This window comes from Cnephaeus nilssonii (genome assembly GCF_951640355.1).
Source record: "Cnephaeus nilssonii genome assembly, chromosome: 6".
In the NCBI taxonomy this organism is placed as follows: Eukaryota; Metazoa; Chordata; class Mammalia; order Chiroptera; family Vespertilionidae; genus Cnephaeus; species Cnephaeus nilssonii.
The window spans coordinates 30393376-30414179 of NC_137077.1; the positions used below are offsets into that span (position 1 = coordinate 30393376).

General features: G+C 41.3%; 1 protein-coding gene across 1 annotated transcript; it reads left to right on the plus strand.

The window, feature by feature from the left end:
• Positions 1-852: 852 nt before the first annotated feature.
• CMAS (cytidine monophosphate N-acetylneuraminic acid synthetase) lies at positions 853-20459 on the plus strand. Its single transcript, XM_079775217.1, has 8 exons — positions 853-1160; positions 5278-5420; positions 5565-5720; positions 9348-9481; positions 11085-11179; positions 11552-11723; positions 12434-12587; positions 18546-20459. The coding sequence occupies exons 1-8, from the start codon at positions 901-903 to the stop codon at positions 18734-18736; spliced, it is 1305 nt and encodes a 434-aa protein (XP_079631343.1). The 5' UTR covers positions 853-900; the 3' UTR covers positions 18737-20459.
• Positions 20460-20804: the final 345 nt, after the last annotated feature.

The following is a 20804-nucleotide window of genomic DNA, read 5'->3' on the forward strand; positions in this document are numbered from 1 at the left end:
ACATGAAAAAAACTAGAATAGGTGTTTACTAGCTAGGGGGGAATAGTGAGGTTAACCTCCAGGTTTTTGCTGCTAGGTGACTGGTGATGTTAATAGAAAATGCAGAGGTAGAAGCAGTTTGAGCCCATATTGAGAGTTGAGTTGTTAAAATGTTGAATTGAGGGTGACATTCGAATGAAATAATATCTTGGAAGCAATGAGTCACAGGAGCATAGCAGAAAGATATACGTTTAAAAATATAATTTTAAATATAAAATTGATTCGTGTTAGGGTGCATCAGGGTATGCATTGGGAAAGCCATGACAATTCTTTTTTTTAAATACATTTTTATTGATTTCAGAGAGAAAGGAGAGGGAAAGAGAGATAGAAGCATCAATGAATGATGAGAGAGAATCATTGGTTGGCTACCTCAGGAATGCCCCCTATGGGGATCAAGCCTACAACCCCAGCATGTGCCCTTGATAAGAATCAAAACTGGAACCCTTCAAACCAGCTAGGGCTCTAGCATAATTCTTCAGTGGGCAAGTTCTTTAGATCAATAATCTATGTTGCCTATTTTAGAAATCTCCTTACAATATTAAGCCCCCCCCCTCCACACACACACACACACCCCAGTCCCCTACCCCCACCAGAAGCTGCACTTCCTTCCAGTCATCTCTGGACTTTCACTGCTAGGCTTGAGTTTGGAGTCCAGGCTACTTGGCCTAAGAGACCCCACAGAGACAGCTACGGACTACAATTCCCAGGGTGCTCCGCAAGTGGGCGGGGCGTGTCCGGGGGCGGGGTCAGGAACAGCCACCCAGAGAGCGTGGAGGCGGGGAGATCCGGCGGCGCCGAGCTGAGGTGGTGAGAGAAGAGCTCCCGGATGTGGAGAAGCTGGGGAGGAGGCGTGGGAGGAAGATGGACTCGGTGGAGAAGGGGGCCGCCACCTCCGTCTCCAACCCGCGGGGGCGGCCGTCCCGGGGTCGGCCGCCGAAGCTGCAGCGCAACTCCCGCGGCGGCCAGGGCCGGAGTGTGGAGAAGCCCCCACACCTGGCGGCCTTAATTCTGGCCCGGGGCGGCAGCAAGGGCATCCCTTTGAAGAACATTAAGCATCTGGCGGGGGTGCCGCTCATCGGCTGGGTCCTGCGAGCGGCCCTGGACTCGGGAGTCTTCCAGAGGTACGCACGGACGGACGGACGGGCGGGCAGCGCGGCGGGGGGCGGGGGCCGCGGAGCAGCGGGGGCCGCGGAGCAGCGGGGGCCGCGGAGCAGCGGGGGCCGCGGAGCAGCGGGGGCCGCGGAGCAGCGGGGGCCGCGGAGCAGCGGGGGCTCGGGGGGCGCTCGCTCCTGGAAGGGATGTGCGGCATGAGGGGTGTCTGGGCCCCGGCTGACAGCCCAGGGAGAACGGGCTCCAGCTTGTTCCCTGTTCTGTAGCTGCTAATCGTCCTGACCTGGGACAGATCCTGACCCCGCCCTGGAGAATGCCACCCCTAAATGGGGACATTTTCTCCTAACCGTCTTCCGCCGCTCTCGCTGACCTCACCGGGGAAGGGAGGCCACTCCTGTGAAACGCTGCGGTAAGGGGTGAACTCTTCGGCAGAGGCCACGGGGTGCCACTGTTGCTCGCGTCTGACGGCCACTTGGTGCTGCTGATCGATCGGGGAGGCGTCAGGTTCCTGAATGGAGGGGGGGTGCAAAGGCGTTCTCATTGTCAGCTCAGCTTGGAGAACCTTCCCTGACCTTTGAAAAATGCTCAAAGCTCTCTGCCTGTGAGTCAGCACAATCTAGGGCTCCCTACGTTCGTTGGTAGGTGGGGGACAGGTGGCCGTTTCATGTGCTCGTAAATGGTTGTATCATACCTTTGGAACCTGGGCTGCCCTGAGGACAGTTTTATTGTTCCTCACACAGAGACGTTGCCATCTGCCATAGGAGTTACAAGCTGATGTCATTCATAAAAGATGGGAGATAGAAGTCTGTGCCAAGAATACATTTGTTTTGCACATAGCAACTTCAACCTAATTATATTTGAGTGTGTTATTGTGGAGAGTCAAGTATTTTGACCTTTTGATGTTTGGGTCTTGGTTTTTAAAGAGATGGCTGTCTTTGAAGCGGATTCATTACCCACATTTATATACAGGTATCAGTTTACTAATTCCTTGAATGTTTTAATCCGAAGGAAGCCTGGGTGGAGAGAGGTGGCACCCAGAAGATAACAGTAATGCAACAGGAAGTGTGCAAAGGAGAGATAGGGAAAGACGTGGGGGTTTAGTTCAATTTTCAGCAAACATTTACTGAGCCCTAATTTCTGCTCTGTGCATCCAAGAGACTAATGCCAGGGTGAATGTGACATGGTTCTTTCCTTGTGAAGTCCACAAGCCCGCGTTTGAAAATGTTTACCTCCTTACAAAGGGTATATATACACTGAAAAATAAGGGCCGAGATAAAGTACATTCAGGCAGCAGTGATGTAGTAAAATCCCATTTTTGTGAAATGAACTAGAAATCAGAATTATAGGTTGAGCCCTGGCTGGTGGGCCTCAGTTTGTTGGGCAGGACCCTGTGCACTGAAAGGTTGCCAGTTCCCCTGTCAGGGCACATGCCCAGGTTGCAGCTCACACCGTTTCTACCTCTACCTCGGCATTTTCTATTAACATCACCAGCCACCGAGGGGCAAAAACCTGGAGGTCAACCTCATTGTTCCCCCCCTAGCTAATAAACACCTATTCTAGTTTCTTTCCTGTTTGTTGGTTTGTTTGTTCTTGCTGATCTACCCTGGAGTCAAGGTGTAAGGGTGTATTAATTGCAAATTTGGGTAAGTCATCTAATATTGTCTCTGTGCCTCTGTGCCTCTGTGCCTCTGTGTCATCATCTTCAGAATGGGCTTAAGTGTATCTCCCGGGCTTGCTGAGGGAATTAAGTGAGATAAAGTATATGCAATCCTTAGACTAGTGCCTGGCATATAGTGTGTGAGCTATCCTTGACATTTTCCCCTTGTATTGAAGGTTTCTACAATCTTCATCTCTTCCATGGGCCAGTTTCCTTACTGGTAAAATTGGAAAGTTATCATTATCTTCAAAGTTGTTGTTTTTTTAATTCTAACATTCTTTTGAGCCAAATTTGGCCTGGAATGACCCCTGCTCTCCAAGGTGAAAAGCTTCTTGTGAGCAGGTACTACCTTTCTCACTCTGGTATGCTTTATAGATCAGAACCTCAATTAAAATGTGCTCGTTTTAATTTGATTGACTTATTCTGAAGCTGCAGTTGGAATTTGGAGCAGCCTCCCTATTCTTTCTTTCTTCAACAAATATTTACCCCAGGAAGGAAATCTGCCTGATTTGTGTTTTTCAAGAGATTTTTGTTCAAAATAATGATTTGACTCAGTTGAGGCATATTTTCCTGGCCTGCTCAGAATCAAAGCTAGCAGTATTTTATTGATTTCAGAGAGGAAGGGAGAGGGAGAGGGAGAGAGAGAAACATCAATGATGAGAGAATCATTGATCAGGTGCCTCCTGCACGCCCCACATGGGGGATCAGAGCCCACAACCCTGACTGGGAATTGAACCTTGACCTCCTAGGTTGGGTCAACGCTCAGCCACTGAGCCACGCCAGCCAGGCTAAGCTAGCAATATTTTAAAAGCTACTAACTTGGGTAGTAAGCAGTCAAGATAAATACTGAGATAATTTTATTTGCATTTAATAAAAAGTTACCGTTAGAGCTGAGTTTGTAAAAGCTTGATTTTCAAAAGTATAAGTAAACCTCAGAACAAATTGATTTTTTAAAAATATTGCCTAGCATACTGGTGAAAAATAAGCATTTCTAGGTTGTGGACTTATGACTAATGAAAGGCCTATTTTGTGTTTCTTTAAAATGGCAGTGTATGGTTTGAAATAACTTTTAATAGGCACCATTGTTGATATTCCTGTTTATCCTGTTAGATGTAATATGATTTCATGTGAGAATAAAGCCATTGGCATTTAGACTTTGACATTTACTCTAAATTTGATTTTAAATTTTGTTAGGCCTCTTTGTTCACTTGCTCATTCTTTCTCCTTTGCCCTTCCTCATCTGATTCCTCTATATCAAAGGAAATTATCTACTTACTTAAATCCTTTAACAATAGATGATGATCCTTAGATTTTTAAGTGTACGTATTGGATGTTATTTTCATATCCCCAGTGCCATTGCCTTATATTATACATACAAATTAGACATTTGGACCTTTGATGGTCTGAAAGCAGAACTCCATTTTTCCTTCCAACAGTGTAAGGATTAAATGAGACTGTAGATTTTTTAAAATTACCATTTCTATTTTATTATTTTGAATAGAAAATATTTAATTTTCATTCTGAGTTGTGGTTTATAGTTAATCCTTATAAGAACCATTTGAGGTAATTATTATCATCACCTCTATTTTACTGAAAATTGAGTCTTTGGGAGATTATGGATGTTGCATAGGGTCATATAGCTAGCATATGATGGAGCCAGGATTTGAACTCCTTCCTTTAGAGCCCATGCTCTCAACCATTTACTGTTTTAGTCAACAAATATATATTAGCGCCTGTTATATAGCAAGCACTGTAAAAATATTTTGTAGAAGATAAAGCATTATAGAAAGAGTAATTATTGCTTCCTTACCTCTCTTTCCTTAATGGCTTAAAGGGAATTATAGTACTGTGTTGGACTCTGTCTCTATGATAGGCCCAGTTTCTCAAGAAAATGGTCTGTGTATCCCCAGTGTCCAGACAAGTGCCTAGTGCCTGAAACAAACTATGACTAAGTAAACATTTCATGAATGAATTAATGAATGAATGATAAAGGGTTTAAAGAAGAAAAAGAAGCAAACAAACCTCTTCCAGAATCTCTTATTTTTTAAAATTTATCTTTTAAGCATTTCAGATTGGAGAGGGTGCAGGCTGGGCTGAGGGACAATCCCCCCACCACCTCACCCCTGTGCACGAATTTCATGCACCAGGCCTCTAGTTTATATAAATAACAATATATTTTGTATGTAGTATAAATATTTCTATGTATAAATATAAACATATCTAGGACATTTACTTAGATATTTTAAAATACTGTTTAAAATATAAATAAATAAATGTACTGTTTATATTTTAAATACTGTATTTTTTTAAATTTTATAGTAGTTTGGATCTGTAACATTATTTTCACGATACAAAAAACTATTCTAACATTATGTAAGCTGTATTTTAGGGTTTTAGAGCTCCTTTTTATCTGTAATGATTTCTTTTAGTGAATTGGCTTTATTTATTTGTTCTTTTTAATATCTATACAGTGTGTGGGTTTCGACGGACCATGATGAAATTGAGAATGTGGCCAAACAATTTGGTGCACAAGTTCATCGAAGAAGTTCTGAAGTTTCAAAAGACAGCTCTACCTCATTAGATGCCATCGTAGAATTTCTTAGTTATCACAATGGTATGAGTTTAATAGTATATTCAAAATTTTATGTAATTTATAACTTGCGTATTAGTTCACAAGACTTGTTTTAACATTTGCATTTAAGATTACTGTCTTGCAAAGAACTTTATTCTGATGTCCTTTTGTTTTGTCTTTTTAAAGAGGTTGACATTGTAGGTAATATTCAAGCTACTTCTCCATGTTTACATCCTACTGACCTTCAAAAAGTTGCAGAAATGATTCGAGAAGAAGGATATGATTCTGTTTTCTCTGTTGTGAGGCGCCATCAATTTCGATGGAGTGAAATTCAGAAAGGAGGTAATTTGTTATGTCACTCTTTATTTTAGCTCATTTTATGGAGAATCAGTTTTTCATATGCAAATATTCTTTATGAGAGTAAAAAGAAGCAGTAAAAGAAAACATGATTCTTAACCCTAGTAGGTAATAACACTTCTAATCAGTTTTCAATCTTGTGATTACTGAGGGAAGACAGTGAGCCAAAATTAATTCTTTGCTTTATTTTTACAAAGGAACATTTTAACCCTTTATTTGCCTTTTCAGACTGACATATAATTTTTCTAAGTCAAATACTTTTATTTTTGTTCTAGACATGTTTGATAAACTCTATATAAATCATATAGAATTGTGGGAATAGAAAGCATCCACCAAAGAGTTTTGGAGGAACTCAAGAATGAATTGTGTGATTTCCCAAAATATGTTACTCCTTTAAGTAAGAAGAGTTCCATAGTGTTTAGGTAGAGCCTGATTTCTTGCCAGATAAACTAGCAAAATATGTAATAAAGAATAGAATCACCAACAAATAGGTAAATATAACATACTTGAAGAAAGGCATTGTGATTTCTGTTATGTGCCTTTTGTTGAGTGTAGAAAAGCTGGCCTAATTGTCTCTAACATATGTGTAACTTAAGATGTTATTCTTTTGAAGATGTATCTTTAGCATGTTATTCCATTATCTTCTACCATCCATTGTTTCTTATAAGAAATCAGCTGTAAATCTGACCATTGTTTCTCTGCATTTGATTTTATTCAGGCTACTTTTAAGAATTCCTGTTTATCTTTAGTTTCTATAGTTTTACTCTAATATATATTGCTGTGGTTTTCTTTGTGTTCACCCTGTTTGGAGTTCCCTGAACTTTTCATATCTATAGATTGATATATGTCATCAGTTTTCAAAAATTCTCTTCAAATATTTCTTCGGCCACATTTCCTCTCTCCTTTTTTTCTGGGACTCCAATTTAAATGGATTTTAAACAATTTTATAGTGTTCACATGTCTCTCATAGTCTGTTCTACATTGTTTATTTTTTTCTTTGTGCTTTATTTTAAGTAATTTCGATTGACTTATATTTGAGCTCATGTATCATTTCTTCTAACTTGTCTAGTGCACTCTAAATTCTGTCCAGTGAATTATTTCAGGAACTGTGTGTTTTCCTATTATAGAATGTACCTTTAGAAGAAATAACTTGTTTCTTAAGTTATTTTTTAGAGACTCCATTCTCTGTTGAGATGTTCCATCTTTTTATCCTTATTCTTTTTTTTCAAACTATAAGAGAACATCCTATATAATAAAAGTCTAATATGCAAATTGTCCCCTTGGGAGTTCGACTGACCGGGAGTTCGAAGGCTTGCTATGACGTGTGCTGACCACCAGGGGGTGGTGTGAAACGAAGGAAGGCCCGGCTGGCAGCAGGGGAAAGAAAGGCCCCAATCAGCCCTGATTGCCGGCCAGGCCTAGGGACCCTACCCGTGCACAAATTTCATGCACTGGGCCTCTAGTTTATTTAGGAAATCACAGAGGTAAAAGTGATTTGTAGAAGAAATGGGCTTAAGAAACAAGTTATGCTAGTAGAGGCAAAGGAAGGGCCCTTGGAGCTTAGAAGTGAGGAAGGTAAAAGTGACCAGACTTGGGGGCCGTCGGGGGAGACATTGGTATGCTCAGGGAGGGAGAGCACCTCAATTCATTTTTAAAAAATCTTTTTTTTTCTTATTTCTTTAAGATGTTCATGATTGTTATCTGAAAATCCTTGATTGCAACATCTGGGTCATTTATAGTTCTGTTCCTGTGAATTTTTTTCTGATTAGGAGTCATGTATTTCTGCTTCTTTATATGTGTCATATTTTATCATGTGCCAGACATACAGACTGGAATATATATTATTTTCCTCCAGGGAGGAAAAACCTTTTCTTCTGTCAGGCTGATAGGATAAGGGGCTAATCGCTTTGTTCTAATTAGGAGTTGGGCAGTGTTGCAACTATAAAAATTCTTCTGGTTTCTCCTTATTCCAGCAAAGTTCCTCTGCTTATGCCAAGCTTGATCTTTCTCTTACCTCTTTCTCAGACTGAGCAAATAACTCCAGTGGAAATTCAGCCACTGATCCTTGTTCACATAGGAAAGACTTGTCCCTCTCTTTTCTTCAAAGTACCACTTGAATTATCTTGTTTATTTGCTTACTAGAGGCCGGGTGCATGAAATACATGCACAGAGGGTGGTTCCTCAGCCTGGCCTGCACCCTCTCCAATCTGGGACCCCTCGGAGGATGTCCGACTGCTGGTTTTAACCGCCAGTCAGACATCCCTCTCGCAATCTGGGACAACTAGCTCCTAACCACTCGCCTGCCTGCCTGCCTGCCTGATCTCCCCTAACCTCTTTGCCTTCCAGCCTGATCGCCCCAACCTTGCCCCCCTGCTGGCCTGATTGCCCCTACCTTGCCTCCCTGCTGGCCTGATCGCCCCTACCTTGTCCCCCTGCTGGCCTGATCACCCCTAACCTCTCTGCCTGCCTGCCTGATCGCCCCTAACTGCCCTCCCCTGCCGGCCTGATCTCGCCCCCACTGCCCTCCCCTGCCGGCCTGATCTCACCCCCAACTGCCTCCCCTGCCAGCCTGATTACCCCTACCTTGTCCCCCTGCTGGCCTGATCACCCCTAACCTCTGCCTGCCTGCCTGATTGCCCCTAACTGCCTCTGCCTGCCTGCCTGATCGCCCCTAACTTCCTCTGCCTGCCTGCCTGCCTGATCGCCCCTGTCTGCCCTCCCCTGCCGGCCTGATCTCGACCCCAACTGCCCTCCCCTGCCAGCCTGATCTCACCCCCAACTGCCCTCCCCTGCCGGCCTGATCGCCCCTAACTGCCTCTGCCTCGGCCCCCACCACCATGGCTTTGTCTGGAAGGAAGTCAGACATCTGGTAGATGGCCGGTCGACCCGGTCTAATTAGCATATTACCCTTTTATTAGTATAGATTGCCTATCTAAGTGAAAAGGCAAAGGAATTCCTATATACTAGTATTGAGGGTGTCATTTATTACATTGTGTTATGATAATTAATGTTGATATTGCTGAGCCTTCATTACCAAGAATAATAATAAATGCCATTTATTATTATGGTTAGTTTCTTTTTTAACCACCGGTAAGAATTCATAGTACATTATATAAACATTTTTGTCACTATAAAAGTTTCGGTAATTTAGTAGGGAAATCTTCACTTTTCTATAATAATTCCATGACTGTCATTTCTCAACCACATTAGATGAATAATGCATACATTGTATTTCTATAGAAACAAATAATGATAAATAGCTTAAAGGGGTTAGTTATTGAATATGGGTATTTTATGGCAAATTCGTTTTTTGACAACTTTAAGGTTTCCCTGATGTCCTCCCAAAGCATTATATTTATATAAATACTTTAAAATATTAATTATACAGAATTCCACTGTGAAATACTTTATCTTTATTATTATTGCTATTACTAGAAAACAAAGATAAGTCATCAGAATTATTACGGATTTTATTTAAATCCTTTTAAATATTTATCAAGATACAGAAATATTCTACATTCTGAGTTCATTTTTATGCTTTTTAAAAAATTACTAAATGAACACTTTTAGGATTCAAAGCAATGTGGACTTAATATAGCTTTTTGCTTTTAGTTCGTGAAGTGACTGAACCTCTGAATTTGAATCCAGCTAAACGACCTCGTCGACAAGATTGGGATGGAGAGTTATATGAAAATGGCTCATTTTATTTTGCTAAGAGACATTTGATAGAGATGGGTTACTTACAGGTTTGTGCCTTCATTTTACAAAACCTTTTAAACCCTTTTGTGGTATACTTTTGAGTTTCAGGGAAGAGGTATGGCACAGTTCATAGTGAAAAATATCAACTCCTAGAGGAAAGGCATAGCTCAAGATTTATTATCTCAGCATTTATCCTGCAGGCTTACCCCAAACTGATCTTTGGAATCCATCCAGTAAATATGCAAGGAATTCTGCTACAACTAAAACATAATAAGAAATGAATCAAATATTGAATGTTCTATGCATGTCCTGGTATTCATATTATTCCATTCAAAACTTTAATTTATGGTTGTGTTACTATCAGGTTGTAGTTGTACCGTTGAATAACTTCTGTTGCTTTAAAAAGAAACAAACAAAAAAAGTATAGAAAAGGTGAAACAGCACCAACCTGGGCATCAGGAAAATCGATTTATAGTTCTGTCTCTATCGCTATGTAATCTTAAATATATTGTTTTATCTGTTCTTGCCCTTATTTTAAAATAAGGAGGTTGGGTGTTTCTCTCATCTTTAGAGCCTACATGGTTACATCATGTGCTATTTTTTCATTTTAGTTATAGCTATTACTTATTTAGCACTTACCAAGGACTATATGAAACACTACATAGGAAATCTCTTGTAATCTGCATAGCAACAGAATAAAGTGGACATTCCAAGCCCAGTTTTTCAGAGGAAGAAATGGCAGATTTGAAAAATGAAGTAATTGGCTCAAGGCAAAAACAAGTAGTAAATGGTATTGTCGGGATTGGGATTCAGATCCTTACATTACTCAAAAATAGCATTTAATAAAACCCTAAAAGTCCACTCTCTATAGTAGAAATTCTAATGTGATTCATGCTCTGAGGGAAAAGTGTTTAGGTAAACTGTAGGCTGTTTGAATGTTAAGTTTGAGTGTTAAGGAAAATTCGATTTGACAGATGGAGATACCACCATCCCGAACTGGTTTGACCCTTTCCTAAAGTGTGAAGAAAAATAAAGTCTTTCATCATAATTTGTGAAGAGACTAGCAATTCTTGCCCCCATATCTCGGGATCAGGAAACTATCCCTATCTTTGCCCACATATGAATCAGACAGTACTGCTCACTCCCATCTGGAGCACAGGGATCTAAGATAATTCTGTACACTAGATACTCTAGTTATTTTTTCCTCTCCTATCTTGCCCCTTAGTTTCAAATAGGAACAGGTTCCGAAAACATTTCTATTACCTTTGAATGATGAGAGATTGCCAGAACAGAAAATTCCTGTGGTCAGAAAACTGGAGGATGGGTATTTTCGATTTTTGCAATCTTAAAGTAATCTATCCAAAGGAAAATGAGAACTTACACTGTGTAGATAAAAGTTGAAAAATATTAAAGTTAAAAGAAAATAAAAAAAATGTAAAAGTTATTTGTTTTATGTAGTTTGAATATATAGGAAACAAAAAGATAAGCTTTTCCCTCAGAAAAAGGGATTTGTTATATGTCATTAATATTATTGGGTTATTCATTTTTCTCAATACTGTAGAAATGAACTCATTGTTCTGTATTAGAAACTTTTCGATATATGTGAATGCATGTAAAAACCAGCACTCATGGCATTTTTACTATGTTTAGGGTGGAAAAATGGCCTACTATGAAATGCGTGCTGAGCACAGTGTGGACATAGACGTGGATATTGATTGGCCTATTGCGGAACAACGAGTATTAAGGTAAAAACAAGACTTAATAGCATTTGCACAAGACTCTAACATTATTGTTAGTAGATATGTTTACTGTACTTATGAACACTGATTTGTGATACTCCAACCATCTAAGGATCTGTGTAATTCGTTTGCTCATGTAAGGAAGACATATACATAAACTATTCCTTAGATGACACTTTCAATACGTTGAGAAACACATAGTCCACTTAGACCACACTACTTATTCTCCACTGTAAGTTTAAGTGTATTTGTGAAGTGAATATGAAGGGTACTTCTGAATAATTGGATGGGAATGGGTTAAGTTTCCTGGCGTTAGCCAGATGAGAGACAGTGACTAGTATTGCACTTATATTCAAAGGTCTATTTGGTTTCTTTTAGATATGGCTATTTTGGCAAAGAGAAGTTTAAGGAGATAAAACTTTTGGTTTGCAGTATTGATGGATGTCTCACCAATGGCCACATTTATGTATCAGGAGACCAAAAAGAAATAATATCTTATGATGTAAAAGATGCTATTGGCATAAGTTTATTAAAGAAAAGTGGTATTGAGGTATGTGCCCCTGAATACAGCATTGTTTTTAAAGATTATGATTCAGGGTCAAGGAATATGTAAAGGAAATGAGATATACATTTTTTATTTCATCTATTAAAATATCTGAAATTTAGCCTTCATGTGCCTAGAAAATTATCGTACTATTTAATTTTAGATGAGCAAAATGTCAACCAACAAGTAAATGTTTATTTAATAAGTATGAACGTATTATTTTCATATAGGTGCTTTTTAGTTGCCAAAGGATCTTGCAACAAGAAAGATTTAATAAAAAATAAGTGTCAGTGTTTAAAAATGAAGCAAATATCTTATAGACTTTAAAATGTAGCTTATTCTTATGATTAAAAATTTTAATTCACAATAGCTTAGTATTTATGTGTATTTTAAGATGATTTCTCATAATTGATTAGAACTCTTACATATGTGTTTCTAAGCAGCACAAGAGACTTTTCTTTGGATAAATTGAATTATAGGAGAATCTTAAATTAGCTTCAGACAGTGTATGTTGCACTTTTCACCTGAAGGTAGAATCTTTTCCATGGTAGAAAACTGTCTTCACCTTTACAGGTCTACATAGACATAGTAGAATTTGTCCTTCAAAAGGTCAAAGGACTACTCAGTTGTGACTTGTATTGTTTACCACGGCATTATCTTATTCTGAAAGATTTCTGTTTCTCTTATTTTCTCCTTTTGTCCTTTTTTTTTTAAAGGTGAGATTAATCTCAGAAAGGGCCTGTTCAAAGCAGACACTCTCTTCCTTAAAACTGGATTGCAAAATGGAAGTCAATGTACCGGACAAGCTAGCAGTTGTAGATGAATGGAGAAAAGAAATGGGCCTGTGCTGGAAAGAAGTGGCATATCTTGGTTGGTATCTTCTTATTCAGCCATAATAAATGAATCAGGATTTTTTTTTTTAAGAAATAAAGGAATAAGAAAGAAAATTCCCACGATTAGCATAATTATAAAGAAATAGAAACTCTCTTACACTACCGACAAAAGTTTTAAATTCAGACAGCCCTTCTGGAGGTCACTTTAATAATATTTATCAAGTGTAGCCAGAGAAATGATGGATTACCAACACATGCTGTGGAGTCAGACCATAACTTTGATGCCAATTTTGATAAGGAAAGCCTAGGTTTCCTCATCTGTAAATTGGAACTGTTAAAAGTACCTATTGTCATTGGTCTATTACCAGTTACATAAAGTGGGTAAAGCATTTAGCAGATTCCTAATTATAAATAGAACACTTTGAATATTTTTAGCTATTATTAAATGTACATCGTTTTTTTATTTGTTTGTTTGTTTGTTTTAAATGTACATAGTTTTGACCCCAAAATTCCAATTCCAGGAAAGAAATTGGACAAATGTGGCAATAATAGAGAAAAAAAGAAATGACCTAAATATTCTAAAAAAATAGAATATCTATAAAATTGAATACTATGCAACCATTAAAAACAATGGTCAGATCTCACAAGTTTTTCATGTTAGTATTGAGCAAATATATTTTATTAGATGTTTACTGTATACAGACTTTGAACTGGTTCCTGGGACTTAATATTTACAGAGCTTACAGTCTAATGATGTCAATATTTTAAATAATAATGGCTAACAATGGCAAGTTATTATATATAATAGCTATAAGCCATGTATGAAATAAATATTTACAGGGCTAATATGGGCCTCAAAAGCATCACAGAATGCTTTGGAAGCATATGATCTGGGGACTCAGGGATAGCCTTTGAACTGCATGTACAGATTGTATGGAGAAAAATACTATAGAACCTTTGATAGAAAATGATCCAGGTTTTGTAAGAAGAGAACAATTTTATTGGAACATATAACAAATCCCAGTTATATTTATTATCTGTGTGACCCTAAGCAAGCTTCTCTAAACCTTAGTTTCCCTATTTATAGTATATGCCAAAATGTACTGACTGTTCATAAATGGTGGTAATTAGGATGATTTTGAATATGTTGCTTTTACTTAAAAAATGTTTCCACCAAGATATGCATTATTTATATAACATAAGAAAAAACTAAAAAGTAGTAGTTATAAAATTGGGAAAATAGAGAATGAACTCCAAATTTTTATTTAAAAAGAGCAGTTTTGTATGGACCACATAAATATATAACAATGTGTCCCTTAAAATATTGACACTTTTATAAGTAAAATTTAGTAAAGCTTCATTTGAGGGATGAGTAATACGAAGAAATATCCTAATTTTAATCATCTTTCAGTGAAAACAATTTATTTATTTATTTATTTTTTTTTAATTTTTTTTTTTTTTAACAAGAGAAAATCAAATTTTAATACATGTACACAGGGAATTCACAGAAGTCCCCAAATTCCAGAGAAAGTGAGGCAAAATTGGGTATATATGACATTTTGATTTTCTTCTTTTTATTGTTTTTTTAATTTTTATATGACATTTTGGAAAAAGGAGAAAGGTGGGGGGAACAGGATTTTAGATTTAAAAAGTGAAAATAGACAATTGACAGGTTTTTGCTAGGCAACTCAGAAACAATGGGCCATAGGTGATGATCCTGTTAACAGGTCCTTGCTTGGTGTCTTCCCGTCTAATGCTAAGTTGATTACAAAGGTTCCTTCTGAAGCAGATTATTCCATCTGAATCTCTTAGGCAGTAAAGGCGGAGGGTCAAAGGTTCCTTCTGAGTCTTTTTTTTTTTTTTTTTTTTAAATTTCTTTATTGATTAAGGTGTCACATATTTGTCCTCATCCCCCCATTCCCATCCCACACCCCTCCCCTTGGATGCCCCAACCCTCTGTTGAACTTAAGCATTGGTTAGGCTCATATGCATGCACACAAGACCTTTGGTTGATCTCTCCCCCCTCCCCCCACCCTCCCCTATCCTCCCTCTGAGGCCCGATAGTCCGATCGATGCCTCCTTGTTTCTGGTTCTGTTCTTGTTCATCAGTCTATGTTGTTCATCATTTCCCCTAGATGAGCGAAATCATGTGTCACTATAGATATACTTATAAGAATTGAATGTGCGACGAGCAATAATAGTTATGCTGACAGGCAAATGAATCAGTCTGTAGTGAGTTTCTTTCTGGACCAACAGTTCTTTTGAGACCCAATATCAATGTCCACCGGTTCCCTATGAGTACATGTCGGCACTGACCCCTCAGCTCTGGATGGTGGACAAATGGTGGTAATGCAGGTCCGACTCCCTCTGGTTTGGTCTCGGCTGGACCCAGGGGTACTGCTTCACCCGGATCCAGGGGCCCACGGCCTCACCTGGACCCGGGGCCAGGCTCACCCGGCTCCAGGGGCCCGCGGCCTCGCCCGGACCCGGGGCCCAGGGCTCGCCCGGCTCCAGGGGCCCGCGGCCTCGCCCGGACCCGGGGCCCAGGGCTCGCCCGGCTCCAGGGGCCCGCGGCCTCGCCCGGACCCGGGGCCCAGGGCTCGCCCGGCTCCAGGGGCCCGCGGCCTCGCCCGTCCCGGGGCCCAGGGCTCGCCCGGCTCCAGGGGCCCGCGGCCTCGCCCGGACCCGGGGCCCAGGGCTCGCCCGGCTCCAGGGGCCCGCGGCCTCGCCCGGACCCGGGGCCCAGGGCTCGCCCGGCTCCAGGGGCCCGCGGCCTCGCCCGGACCCGGGGCCCAGGGCTCGCCCGGCTCCAGGGGCCCGCGGCCTCGCCCGGACCCGGGGCCCAGGGCTCACCCGGCTCCAGGGGCGCACGGCCTCGCCCAGACCCAGGATTCAGCCTCACCCGGACCCAGGGGCGCATGGCCTCGCCCGGACCCGGGGCCCAGCCTCACCCTGACCCAGTTCCCAGCCTCACCCAGACCCAGGGGTACGCGGCTTCACCCGGATCCAGGACCCGGCGGGGTTTCGTCTTCTTGATCCCATTTCCTGTTGGTCAATTCCATCTCAGTAATTCCTTCGGCCATTTTCTCAGAGCTCCAGGGCAGCCGCCGCAGAACTCGTTGGGCGGCGGGCTCGGCGAAGCTCCGGTGTGCCCGGTGCGCGGCAACGGGCTGGTCCGGGGTGGCTGCGTCGGCCCTTGGGTCTGCAGCGGTGGCCAGTCACCGAGCGTGCGCACCTGGCCGCTTCCGGGGCGTTGAGATTCTTGAAGGACTCGGAGGTCAGCAAGCGCGGAGTCTCCCACCCCATGACTCCTAGGGGCTCGTCTGTCCGTGCTCGGCAGTGAGTGGGGCCTTCCCCTCAGCCAGAGACCGCTGGGGGAACTGCGCCGAGCACGTTCCAGGCCGCCACTGTGTCGTCTGAGCCGTAGTTCTTAAAGTGTGATCTTTGGGTCGCCGGCATCAGCATCATCCCGAGTACCCCTCTCTTTTATTCTAGTTGTAGAGCGTCTGCTCAGTCAGCCCTCCGGTGGTTCTGGATGGTGTCTGTTCCGCTCTCCTGTCGTAGACTCAAAATTGTTGTGGTGGGCAGCAATCAGGCTTCCGCCCTATGCCTCCGTCTTGGTCTTCCTTTGTATAGTTAAGTCTTGATTGTTGTTGGTGTCGCTGGGAGGAATTGTCCTCCAGGCCAATTGGCCGTGCAGATCCTCTGTGTCTATAAAGGAAGAGTTGCTGTGTAGGAGACAGATTTATGGGCCGGGTCTTGGTGCAGCAAGGCTTTGGCGCTCATTGATTCTGCCTCTGGAATGTGTCCTTTATGCGGGTGGTTGAAATCTGGTGTCATCTCACACCGACCACTAGATGCCCTCGTTTCTGGGTCTCCAATGGTGTGTAGGTCAGCTACTACCTGAGACCACTCAGCAGGACTTACGGCAGAAACTGCAGTTTCCTCCTCCTGTCTGAGCGTCCCTAGAACAGTCCGACTAGAACCGCAGTTTATCTGGTCAAGCTGCCATAGGGCAGGCCACCCACATGCAAAAGCCGTTGCTTGGAGCCCAGGTGTGCCTGCAAGACGTGCGGGGCGGGTCTGCAAAACGAGCGGGGCGGGTCCCAGGGCGGGGCGGGTCTCAGGGCGGGGCGGGGCCTCAGGGCGCCACCAGGCCATGGCGAGGCGAACCGCTCTGGCTGTAAGTCTGCTTTTTCTGTTTTCCACGTTTCCAAGCCCCCTCATTCCGCACTCCAGCGCAGCAAACACTGATTGCTGGGCGCACCTCCACAAGGAAGTCACTCCCACTCTCCGACAGGAAGGCCGAGAGTCCAGCCTCTTCCCGCAGGCGTCTGGGGAGCTAATCTCCCCTAGGGTTGGAACAAAAGCCACAAGTCCCTTCCCCCGACCCACACGCCTCCGCACCTCAGCTTCTCCAGAGTTCGCTCTTTCCTCTACTCTCTTAGCTGTAAATCCACCATTCAGCCAGCTCTCCTGTGGTTCTGGGTGGCAGACGCTCTGTGCGCGGCGAAGTTCCTTTGTTTAACTTTGAAATTGCTGTGTGCGAAGTTCCTTTGTTTGATTCTGCTGCCTTCTTGGTCCTCCTCTCTCAAAATGGCTAGAGGACTTGAGTGTAAGACAGGAAGTCTTAAGAATCCTCTAAGTCGGTGTTGGCGGTCTCCGGGGCCCCGAGGATCTCATTGGGGAGCTGGGCCAGGTCGGTGACGCGGGTGAGCCCGTCTCGCAGAAAGATGGTCTCTTCCTTCACCGAGAGCCGCTGCGCCGAGTCCGCGGTCGCCGCCACAGCAGCTGCCGCGGCGCCCACGAGCTCATGGCCCCGGCTGCGGTCAGTGAAAACAATTTAAATTTCAGTACATTTACCAATAGAAAAATTTTAGTAGGTAAATGTAGAAAAATATAAAAAACAGACTCTTAAACAGCATTTTATTTGTTTTTGCTCTGTAATATAGTAATAGTTATACTCAGAATGGTGAATCTAAGGTACTGGGAGCTTCTGAAATTCATTCTGTCAAAAAACGGGGAGTTGAGAAGAAGCAAGGCAAGGGAAGAAGGGATGTAGTTATGTTATTTGTAATAGTATAAGTGTTATTTAAATCAGAACTATTACAAATTAAAAGAAACTTACGATATATATCAACAACAGCCCATGGATATGGCTCAGTGGTTGAGCATTGACCCAAGAGTTTGATTACCAGTTAGGGCCAATGCCCAGGTTGCAGATTCGATTCCCAATAGGGGCCTTGCAGGAGGCAGCCAATCAATAATGTTCCTCTCTCATCGATGTTTCTATCACTCTATCCCTCTTCCTTCTTCTCCTTCTAAAAAATCAATAAAAACATTAAAAAAAAGATACATATCAATAAAAGAAAAATATACATATCAACAAAATGTAATATGTGGAGCCTTTTTGGTTTCTGATTCACATAAATCAACTAAAACAATTTTGAGACAACTGAGGATATTTGAATTATTAGGTGATATTAAGGAATTGTTGATTTTGTTAGTTTGATGATATGTCACTTTTTTTTAAAAAAATGTATTTATCAGAGATAAATGCTAAAAAGTTTTGGGGGTAAAATATATCTGGGATTTCTTTCTCCCCTCCAAAAAGCAAGGTGGCAGGAAATAGAGAAAAAATATTGATAAGTTATCCAAAACATTGATAATTATTCCATAAGAACTTAGGGTTGTTGCATATATTTGAACTTTTAAATAATTCAAAGTAATTGTAATGTACATGGCAAGCAGAAAGTATACTCCATTTTCCTCCTTTGACTGATAAAGAGTTTATTTGAATTGCTTAGGGAAAACCCTACACCTCAATTTTACTTTTAAGTACTTTAACATATTTTTGTTCCATCTAAGCTATAGTATATGCAGCGCTTTAGGTCACTAAACTTATTCGAATTACTTATTGTTTGCTGTTTCATCATTTGGAAAGAATATTCTTTGTCTCTTTAAATGGTCAACCAGTGTTTCTTTTCTGCGATAGGAAATGAAGTGTCTGATGAGGAGTGCCTGAAGAAAGTGGGCCTAAGTGCTGTTCCTGCTGATGCCTGTTCCACGGCCCAGAAGGCGGTCGGGTATATTTGCAAGTGTAACGGTGGCCGTGGTGCCCTCCGAGAGTTTGCAGAGCACATTTTCCTACTAATGGAAAAGGTTGTTAACTCCTGCCAAAAATAGAAGTTAGTACAATGTGGGGGGGAAAGTCTCCAGCCTTCTTCAGCTATTTTACTTTTGTTTTTGATTAAGTACAATTCCATGTTTTAATGTTAGACATGTGACTTGATTTGTGATATATCTTCATATCTTTTAAGGCAAAGTCTTCTCAAATTGTCTCTCCAAAACCTTCTGTGAAATAATTGTGCTGTACTTTTCTCTTTATGCAAGATAATTATTTAGAGATTGATTTACAGTCTCACATTTTTAGTAAATGCAAGTAAGAACATGATCAAAATTGACTTTGTATTGTACCCTGTAAAACTGTGTGTTTGTGTGCTTTTGATGCTATTTTATTTATTTGGGGACAGTGTATCTGGTAAGACATGCTCTTCTATTAATTAAAAAAATACATTTCACAGACTTGATGAAAACTGCCTTGTTGCTCTAGAAAAAATTTTACCGAACATGCTCTGATTTCCTTTTAACACTGACCATGCAATAAGTATGAGGAACAAACCGCTAAATACTAGGTGTATAACTCCTGATTATAGCAAATATACATAGTACAGATAATCTGAAGAAATGTTGTGAAGATGGTTTGCAGTTACCTTGAGGTCATGGTAATTATGTATACTAAATTTGACTCTCATCACAATTTTATAGCCACCACAAATTACTCTCCTACCTAGTTAGATTCTAAGAATTGGACATTATCTCATAAATATGGAAATTTACCTAATAAACACTAACCATTTCTTGTGGGACATTTGCATCTATTTCAAGTTAAAAACAATTCATGTAAAACTCTGGCAAGAAGCAATTCGTTCAGGCCAAGCTATACTGGAAGCTGTTTTCCTTTGTCACACCTAGTTAGATTTATACAGTTCAGAGTCTGCCCCCTATAAGCCAGACAGACATTAGAAAAAAAGAAGGATTATCTTTTATCTTAATCTTAACATCTTGTCCTGGTTTTACTCCCATCTTTCCACTACTGACTATTTTCTCCTATCCCTCAAATGTACACATTGCAAAGGTTCTAACCCCAGTTCTTTCCAGAGACCACATCTCTATTCAGTTTCAGCTGTAGCCTCCATGCAGATGACTCCAAAATCTAATCTCTGCTGAGTTCTGGTTGCATTTCAAACTCTTCATGAACCAGACTCCTGGACTTCACTCTCAAATGTCTGACTTTATCATTGAGACATCACAGTCTTTCACTATTTTTCCTTTTCATCTCTAGTCAGACACCAAATCTTGAGCATGCTTCAACTTATTACTCAGTGTCCATTCAGTTTATCCAATGTTATCATTAGGTTTAATTGTCCAAATTTGCTGCTATCCTTACAAAATCTTTTAGTGACTCCAGGCTGACCACAGAATGTGGTAAAACATTTCTCAGCCCAAATGTACTCTGGCCACAACCTAATATTTCCAGCTTGGCTCCTACTGATCCTGAGGGTCCCTTGAGTTATTCTGTGTAATTCTCCTACAATGCCTCCTATTCTTCTCGAGTCCTACCTTTAACCAATACATAAATCACTTGTTCCTCAAAAAGCTCCTGCCAAAATACCTCCCAAAATAAATACTGTGCATAGTATAGATTATACTGGAGTCCTTGTTTCATTTCAGTGACCCAAAGCCAAGTACAAGAAGAGAGTTAAGTCCTCATTATGACTCCTCTTTCCTGTATTCCTAATAGTACTGCATCTTAGTATCAGCTCTGATATGTAAAGAACTTAGAAGTTGCCAATCCCTTCCTCAAAACAAGAAAAACTGGAAAAACTAAAACTTAATAACTTTTCTGAACTGAAGTCAGAGGGCAAACAACCACTCCAAGTCGGAAGAGACAGGTACATCCAGAGAGATACCACACCTGACACTTGTTTACCTGGAGCAAAAGCTGCTAGGTGACATAGCTAATCAACACTTAACTAATAACTTTGGTGAATTGCTAGAGATTGAGTGTGAACTAATGTGAGAGCAAGAAACTCCTGAAGGCCACAGTCATGGGGGGCTGGGGAGACTTCCCTCCAGAAATGCCAGCAGGTTCTCTCAAGATGGATCTGAAGATCTGAGGAAATTTCCCCTG